At 31.7% G+C, this 9,675-nt stretch overlaps 1 protein-coding gene across 1 annotated transcript in view; it reads left to right on the forward strand.

The window, feature by feature from the left end:
• Positions 1 to 1,278: 1,278 nt before the first annotated feature.
• The window catches only part of LOC111631702 (fanconi-associated nuclease 1-like), a 27,124-nt gene continuing 18,727 nt past the window's right edge, over positions 1,279 to 9,675 (forward strand). Inside the window, exons 1-6 of the mRNA XM_023376008.1 lie at positions 1,279 to 1,304; positions 1,382 to 1,526; positions 1,597 to 1,677; positions 3,969 to 4,041; positions 5,223 to 5,386; positions 5,457 to 5,537. Coding sequence (XP_023231776.1) covers positions 1,279 to 1,304; positions 1,382 to 1,526; positions 1,597 to 1,677; positions 3,969 to 4,041; positions 5,223 to 5,386; positions 5,457 to 5,537 — 570 coding nt within the window. The remainder of the gene's footprint in view (positions 1,305 to 1,381; positions 1,527 to 1,596; positions 1,678 to 3,968; positions 4,042 to 5,222; positions 5,387 to 5,456; positions 5,538 to 9,675) is intronic.

The following is a 9,675-nucleotide window of genomic DNA, read 5'->3' on the forward strand; positions in this document are numbered from 1 at the left end:
TGTGAATATTAATCATTAAAAAGGCCAATTAAAATAATAAAATGAAAATATTTAATGAACAAAATATCAAAAGAATGTACAATAAAAATGGATTACAAAATAATATATATCTAGACCTATCTTAAGAGTAGGAAAATTCAACCTTTTATCTTAAATCTAGCATGTGAGAGAGAGTTTACAATATTTCTACAGGTTATACTACCTTAAATAATTCTTTTTTCTTTTCAATATTTTCATGTATGAGAGGAGGGTCTTCTATGGATGTATAGAAGTTCGTATGGTTAATTCTGTCTGGTAGAAACGGTGCTCATTCGTATTGTGCACTGCTATCAACTGTATGGTCAGTACTGCTTCCGATGAACTTCTATAATTTGTATGGCGAATTCAGGTCTCATTGAACCTCTGATGAACTGCTGTGATTAGTATGGCAATACCTCTTTCTATGAACTGCCCCGAATGGCGAGAAAAAAATCCCTTTTATATCGGCCTCCTCAGACGGCCCAGTAACATGTGCAAAGGCCGCATTTTTTACTCATCTCACGAGTCGGCCAAAGGAAAGGAAATCAACTCCCTTTCTATAACGAAAGTACTTGACATCCGTTTTTCAAATAAATTCATTAAAGTTAGAAAATTTAATTTTTATTGAAATTTAAATTGCTCTCTCTCTTTTGTTAATTTGTTTAAAAATGACTCCCCTCCTAATTCTAGATCTCACAAATTACTATGAAAGCAGCATTTAAAATTTTCAGTTTCATGCTCCATATTCAACTGTGTTCTCATCTACAAAATACCCCTAGCTCAGTTCTGCACTGTTCTGCTCAGATTTGTGAATTTCTATTCTGTTTTGATTCACTCATTGCTACACAGAGCAAAGCTGTGCAGTCTGGATGTGGTTTAACAGCAGGAAAGTAATTTAGAAAATGTTTTTAAATTATATTTAGAAGTATTTTTAGAAGTACATAAAACATTAATGAATAAAATATCAAAAGAATGTACAATAAAAATGACTAAGCAGTCATTTTAAAATATTTGAATATTTTAAAATGACTAATATTGATATTTTAAAAGGGGGCAATTAGTAAATATTTTAAAATATTTGAATATTTTAAAATGACTGCTTAGTTATTGTAAGAACTTTTATTGTAGTTATTGTAAGAAATTTTAAAATGACTAAGCAGTCATTTTAAAATATTTGAATATTTTAAAATGACTGCTTAGTTATTGTAAGAACTTCATTCCATTTTCATATTCAGCTGAGAAAATATATTGATATTATAAATGAAAATTTTGTATTTCTTATCAGAGTAAGTCATTAAAATTAATTTTTTTCTGTAAAACATATGTTCTTGAATTAATATTTAGTAAATCAAATATTTTTCAGAGATATTGAATTGCCGACATTCTTGCGAAATTTTACACCTGGTCATGTATATATTCGATGTTTAACTCATGGTGTTGATATTCTTCAAAGACTTCGAAAATATAAAGAAGCAGTTATACTTTTAGAAGATTTGTTGACTCAAAAAGTATTTTTATTTTTAATATTAATATTTTTTTGTTTAAAATTATTTACATTTTTGTTCTTTTCATATATAGACTTATAGGCAAGATTATAGGGGTTATTGGTGGGATAGATTAGCTCTTAATTTAGATCAGCATTTGAAACAGCCTGAAAAGGTAAAAATAATTTATTAACAAGACTAATTAAAATTAAAAAATAATCAAATAATCAATAATGTTTTATATTTGATTTACTTTTGATATGAATTGTTTACTTTAATTATAATATTTAAAAAATTTAATTTGACTAAAGAATATAAAATCGTTACTGTGAACTGGTTTCCATTAAATCAAGGTGAATGTAATAAATTTGAAAATGAATTAGAATTATCTATAAACAAATTAATTGATTAATTATAAAAGACAAAGATCTAAATAACACTAAAAATTTTAAGTTTCAAAAATGCCAAGTTTCAGAGCCTTAAACAAGCATGTACACCAGTGTTTCTCAATGGGGACGATATCGCCCCATGTGGGCGTTTTTCCATGTTGAGGGGGCAATTAGTAACAATTTATATTTTAGGGGGGTGAAAAACAATTTCCTGGGCGATATAGTGAAACATCATATTAAGAATAATTAGATATTTTATTCGTTATATCATACAATAATTAAACAAATAACATTATACTAGTTGCTAGGCTATTCAATGCAGTACAAATTTGGCATTAGTCTTGGCCCTCGGCATCAGAATTTTGAAGTGAAGGGGCGATACTACATTGAAGGGGGCGACAATTCGTTAGAGGTTGAGAAACACTGATGTACACAATTGATTTGTGGTAGAATATGCTTGACTTCATAGTCATAGTATATTGTATACAGTACATAAATATTTTATGAAGCAACACTATCAGAAATTTAAGTTCTTAATACATATAANACAGTACAATTCTGTATGTATTTTTGTTTAAATTTTCATTATCTGGAAAACAACGCCGGATACAACAACATTTGTCGATTCTTTCAACAATAACCCGTTCGGGTTGACTCTGGAAATAGAGCAATCTCACCCATCTGAAGTACACTTTCTGGATATAAGCGTTAAGGTGTAGAATATGCTTGACTTCATAGTCATAGTATATTGTATACAGTACATAAATATTTTATGAAGCAACACTATCAGAAATTTAAGTTCTTAATACATATAAATATAGTGCACACTCATTATACTCTCTGTAGGACAAAGAACAAAGCCACATTACTTGCATGTTATCCTTCTATTGTAAAATCAACTGATTTATGCCAAACTATTTTATACTCTAAACAAAAAAGTGGGCTACTTTTTGGTTCCCAAGCAAGTACAAAAAAATGACCAGATCATGGAATTAAAAATTTTATAAAAATTTGACAGTACTGTTTTTATTTTCCGATTCTGGGTAGTTGTATCAGCTATCCAGTGCTCTTGTAGGAGATGGCTTTACAACAAAATTATAATGCTCAGGATTCAATAGGTGTCATTTTGTGTAAACCAGTAAAATGACCTACAAGGGCCATGTGGATAAAAAAAATTATCAAATGCATCTCTTTCTTGGAATAAAATTCCACGATGTTACCAATCCACTGTTTTCCATCATTCAAGCAAGCTATATACTGACTAGGGCTTAAGTCTGACAGTTTGACCCTCAGCTGTGTTTGATCATCAGTAAAAAAATCAGTGGCGTGCCATCCCCCTACTCAAGATATGACACAAGACACCTCCCCTCTATCTTCCCATCCCCTTGACTTTTAACTACCAAATTTTTGGCAAAAAAAAACAGGAGTTACTAAGCTTCAAAGTGGATGAACAAAATCACACACACATACATACTATCCATACAAAACAGTCCTAAACTTTTTCATTTCTTGAAATTTTGAGGTGCCCCCCAAGTCCAAAAAATGTAAAAATCTTGGGGGTCAATTTTTGACTGATCACCATACTTTCCTCTCATATATATATATAGGTAAGTTCAACCATGCTGATCTGTGACAAATAATTAAGCAAAGAAGCATGGTGCAGTGTAGTGCAGGCTGTTCTGATGGCAAGCTGCACTATATCATGCACCTTCAAACACTGACATACACAACAAAGCAAGTGTTGGTACATCAAAGAAAAGGGTTTGTTCATACGCATTCTATTTGGACGATGTTTTTAGTTTCTACTGAATGTGAGCAGGATTTATGTTTAATTTACATAAAGATTATTTCCACCATATAATTCTCTACTTTTCTGCCTGGGTTACACCAGGGCAGAAAAGTAGGGAATTATATGATGTTTTCTAGGAATTTTTCTTTCAAGTGATGATAAATTTGTGAGATTAGCAGAGGGTACTAATACTGAATATCGCTTAATCGGCACAGATCGAGAGATCCGATCTCTAAATCAGTGGATGGCCTTAAGAGTGTTTAAATGGATCCAAATTGTGAAATCCAGATTCACGTCAGGATGCTGACACCAGTTAATCTTATTTTAATGCGAATTAACTTGCGTAACCACGAAATTGCGAGTATGAGAGACATGAGTATTTTGAGTAGGCAGAGGTGTGAATATTAATCATTAAAAAGGCCAATTAAAATAATAAAATGAAAATATTTAATGAACAAAATATCAAAAGAATGTACAATAAAAATGGATTACAAAATAATATATATCTAGACTTATCTTAAGAGTAGGAAAATTCAACCTTTTATCTTAAATCTAGCATGTGAGAGAGAGTTTACAATATTTCTACAGGTTATACTACCTTAAATAATTCTTTTTTCTCTTCAATATTTTCATGTATGAGAGGAGGGTCTTCTATGGATGTATAGAACTTCGTATGGTTAATTCTGTCTGGTAGAAACGGTGCTCATTCGTATTGTGCACTGCTATCAACTGTATGGTCAGTACTGCTTCCGATGAACTTCTATAATTTGTATGGCGAATTCAGGTCTCATTGAACCTCTGATGAACTGCTGTGATTAGTATGGCAATACCTCTTTCTATGAACTGCCCCGAATGGCGAGAAAAAAATCCCTTTTATATCGGCCTCCTCAGACGGCCCAGTAACATGTGCAAAGGCCGCATTTTTTACTCATCTCACGAGTCGGCCAAAGGAAAGGAAATCAACTCCCTTTCTATAACGAAAGTACTTGACATCCGTTTTTCAAATAAATTCATTAAAGTTAGAAAATTTAATTTTTATTGAAATTTAAATTGCTCTCTCTCTTTTGTTAATTTGTTTAAAAATGACTCCCCTCCTAATTCTAGATCTCACAAATTACTATGAAAGTAGCATTTAAAATTTTCAGTTTCATGCTCCATATTCAACTGTGTTCTCATCTACAAAATACCCCTAGCTCAGTTCTGCACTGTTCTGCTCAGATTTGTGAATTTCTATTCTGTTTTGATTCACTCATTGCTACACAGAGCAAAGCTGTGCAGTTGGTCTGGATGTGGTTTAACAGCAGGAAAGTAATTTAGAAAATGTTTTTAAATTATATTTAGAAGTATTTTTAGAAGTACATATATTATTTATTTGAATATTTTAAAATGACTGCTTAGTTATTGTAAGAACTTCATTCCATTTTCATATTCAGCTGAGAAAATATATTGATATTATAAATGAAAATTTTGTATTTCTTATCAGAGTAAGTCATTAAAATTAATTTTTTTCTGTAAAACATATGTTCTTGAATTAATATTTAGTAAATCAAATATTTTTCAGAGATATTGAATTGCCGACATTCTTGCGAAATTTTACACCTGGTCATGTATATATTCGATGTTTAACTCATGGTGTTGATATTCTTCAAAGACTTCGAAAATATAAAGAAGCAGTTATACTTTTAGAAGATTTGTTGACTCAAAAAGTATTTTTATTTTTAATATTAATATTTTTTTGTTTAAAATTATTTACATTTTTGTTCTTTTCATATATAGACTTATAGGCAAGATTATAGGGGTTATTGGTGGGATAGATTAGCTCTTAATTTAGATCAGCATTTGAAACAGCCTGAAAAGGTAAAAATAATTTATTAACAAGACTAATTAAAATTAAAAAATAATCAAATAATCAATAATGTTTTACATTTGATTTACTTTTGATATGAATTGTTTACTTTAATTATAATATTTAAAAAATTTAATTTGACTAAAGAATATAAAATCGTTACTGTGAACTGGTTTCCATTAAATCAAGGTGAATGTAATAAATTTGAAAATGAATTAGAATTATCTATAAACAAATTAATTGATTAATTATAAAAGACAAAGATCTAAATAACACTAAAAATTTTAAGTTTCAAAAATGCCAAGTTTCAGAGCCTTAAACAAGCATGTACACCAGTGTTTCTCAATGGGGACGATATCGCCCCATGTGGGCGTTTTTCCATGTTGAGGGGGCAATTAGTAACAATTTATATTTTAGGGGGGTGAAAAACAATTTCCTGGGCGATATAGTGAAACATCATATTAAGAATAATTAGATATTTTATTCGTTATATCATACAATAATTAAACAAATAACATTATACTAGTTGCTAGGCTATTCAATGCAGTACAAATTTGGCATTAGTCTTGGCCCTCGGCATCAGAATTTTGAAGTGAAGGGGCGATACTACATTGAAGGGGGCGACAATTCGTTAGAGGTTGAGAAACACTGATGTACACAATTGATTTGTGGTAGAATATGCTTGACTTCATAGTCATAGTATATTGTATACAGTACATAAATATTTTATGAAGCAACACTATCAGAAATTTAAGTTCTTAATACATATAAATATAGTGCACACTCATTATACTCTCTGTAGGACAAAGAACAAAGCCACATTACTTGCATGTTATCCTTCTATTGTAAAATCAACTGATTTATGCCAAACTATTTTATACTCTAAACAAAAAAGTGGGCTACTTTTTGGTTCCCAAGCAAGTACAAAAAAATGACCAGATCATGGAATTAAAAATTTTATAAAAATTTGACAGTACTGTTTTTATTTTCCGATTCTGGGTAGTTGTATCAGCTATCCAGTGCTCTTGTAGGAGATGGCTTTACAACAAAATTATAATGCTCAGGATTCAATAGGTGTCATTTTGTGTAAACCAGTAAAATGACCTACAAGGGCCATGTGGATAAAAAAAATTATCAAATGCATCTCTTTCTTGGAATAAAATTCCACGATGTTACCAATCCACTGTTTTCCATCATTCAAGCAAGCTATATACTGACTAGGGCTTAAGTCTGACAGTTTGACCCTCAGCTGTGTTTGATCATCAGTAAAAAAATCAGTGGCGTGCCATCCTTGGAAGCAGTGGAAGGGCCGCTTCCCTTGTATTTTCTAAAATATAAAGACATATTGTGCGATTATTTTCATATTTTAACGTACTTTGAATTAATTAAAATTAGTATTTTATTATAACTGCATTATGTATCTTACAAATTTCTATACTACATGTGAAGAAAACAATAAGATTGCTATTGTATATTCGAATATCAGTGGTGGAATGGAAGTGCTGTATTGTCAAATATGGGACAGCTTCCAAGCAGCCAAATTATATGCATTAGTGTATGCACTTTACAGAGCACCAACCTTGTGGTTTAGCTGGTGGATGCTACACGCCAAAATATTATATAATGCTTCAAATGATTCTATTCAGGACTGATTATTGGCTGTTAACCACCTGCATGCTAGATGCTTGACCGCTCTCGCCCCATTATGTGAATCGCGAGTAGATTTATAACTTAACCCAACTGATAGGAGTTTACTGGTATGTTTTTATGATAGTTCTGTATAGTTGACAGGAGTTTTAAAAAAATCCATTAAAATATTAAATATATTTATTCTGCTTTTATTATGCTCATCCATTTTGTATTACTTGCCGATTTCAATGTTAAACTAGTGATATTATGATTTAGTATGTCTCATCTATAAGGGGATGCAGAAAAAACATGCACAATTCTTGTACAATGTTAAGAAATCAACTGTTACTTTGGCAGCATCATTTACAACTAAATTTAATGAATGAGATGCATAAGGTACAAAAAAAGCTCTAGAATTTATTTTCCTTAAATTTATGATTTATATATGTGTTGTCATAAAAATTTATCTTTTCACTTTTTTCCCAAGACTACAAATATTCAAGTACAAAGTAAAGTTCTACTTAAGAAGTAGTTAAATAATAAAGAGATTAGGGAATTAGGAACATAAATAAAACCCTGCTTTCTGAAAGAGCCAGAATTTTATTTAAACAAAAGCTTAATCAAACCAATCCTTAGCTGAGTACAGTGGGGACTGATTTCTTCGTAATATTAGATGTAATAAAAACAGAACTTTTCTCAGTTCAATGAGAGTGACTGAAAAGTAAATTTTGGAAATTTCCGTGGACACATGGTCTTAAAACGAATTAGTTAGAAAACAAATGATGGACAATCTATTAAGTTTAACATATTTAGATTTTTACAGCTATGGTAAGAAACATTTAAAATTTACAACAACCCTGTTGCATCCTTTGAGGTATACATGCGACACGAGGCATTTGACATTGACTGGTATCGGCACCCTTGTGTTTGGCAGCCTTCATGCATGCATGCATGCAAGCATGCATGCACTGCAACCTACTCTGATTCCATCTGTTAGCCCCTCATAGGGAGCTATTTGACTAAGTGCATTGTTTTAAGATTTAAAAAGTAAAGAATATTTTGTTATTTTTATGTACGTTTCATTACAAAGCTATATTTAATTATAATTTTCTTTAAAAGTATATTCATACAATTGAAGAATATTTTGTACCAGGTATGTACTGTACGTACATCCACCACACATTTGATTTCACCGGAAAAAGTGGAAAAAAAAATGAAAGAAATGCATTAATTTTGAAGAGAAAGCTTCAAAGTTTATTTTCCATTGTCTCGCCTTTCTGCGAAATCTGATGCCGATGGGTAATTGTGTTTACAGCTGGATGACCTTGAGAACAGCTGGTATTGTTTTTCGTGGAACATTCTCATAAAATTTATTGGAGGAGACAGGTTTAAAATAGGGTAAATACTAGCTGGTCGTATATTTTTAAATATTTTTCAAAAATTACGTTTTTTTATTTTAATTTTCGATCAACCCCGACTTAATTAAACGTATATATAATAAAATCTATTAATTAAAAAAATTAAAAAACTATTTGAGGTCGTTTTTGATATCAGAAAATAGCTTTAAATAACTTTACTGAAGTAAAATCCGTGCACTAGAACTTTAGAACAATGAATGAAATTTGATAAAAAATCCCATAAAAAAAAACAATTAAGCGTCATTAAAGGTAAATTAAAATTGCAATTAAATTCTTTTCGTGGGAAAAAATTTTTGAAAAAATTTTAAGACTTAAAAAACATCTGAAAATACAAATAAATTCACTATCTATCACACCGGAACTACTACAAAAAATCGACACACCTGAACCAATTACGGTGTGATCATGCAAAAGATCGGAAAACAAACGTTTTCGAACCCCTTCTGGGTTCTGCTTCAGGTTCTAATCAGCTTCTAAAGACGTTCGATGTCCGTTATAAGTAGAAATTCGATCGTTCATGTCGTTTAAAGCTTGAAATTTAAGTTGTAGGTTCGAATGGATTCACGTAATCCAAGTCGCGCATGCGCGATTGGTTACCCGTCATAGTTTGATGGGCGAATTAGAGCGTGTTGTGAATTAACTCCTGCCAGGCCATCGATAACAGCATCTCCTCTTTAAAATTTATGCACGTGTTGTTGGTGGAGGATATAAATATGTGCATAGCCTCTAGCCATTTGAGGTGTTCGATAGGAGGCGAATCATGGAGGAGAATGGCCTGGGAGAAGTTCGCTACTATATCCGGATCAGTTACATACGTAGCGAGGGCCGTGGAAGTTCTTCCGTGCCGAATATCGGCTAGATGCTCTTGTATTCTGACTCCCAGAGATCGTTTAGTGGAGCCTATATAAATCAGGTTCCTATCGCACCTGTTGTCCTTCACTGGGATGCTATAGATTCCAGGGCGTCTGATGGGGTTAGGAGGGTCCTTTCCATTACGTAAGAGGTTGAAGATGGTGGGACACCTCTTAAAAGCTAGACGTAGCTGACGTTTGCTGGCAAGCTTAGCGTATAGAGATTTTAAGTACGGGTTGTATGTGATGGA

Source organism: Centruroides sculpturatus, unplaced genomic scaffold (assembly GCF_000671375.1).
Source record: "Centruroides sculpturatus isolate CEXI.00-Female unplaced genomic scaffold, Cexi_2.0 scaffold515, whole genome shotgun sequence".
Taxonomy (NCBI): domain Eukaryota; kingdom Metazoa; phylum Arthropoda; class Arachnida; order Scorpiones; family Buthidae; genus Centruroides; species Centruroides sculpturatus.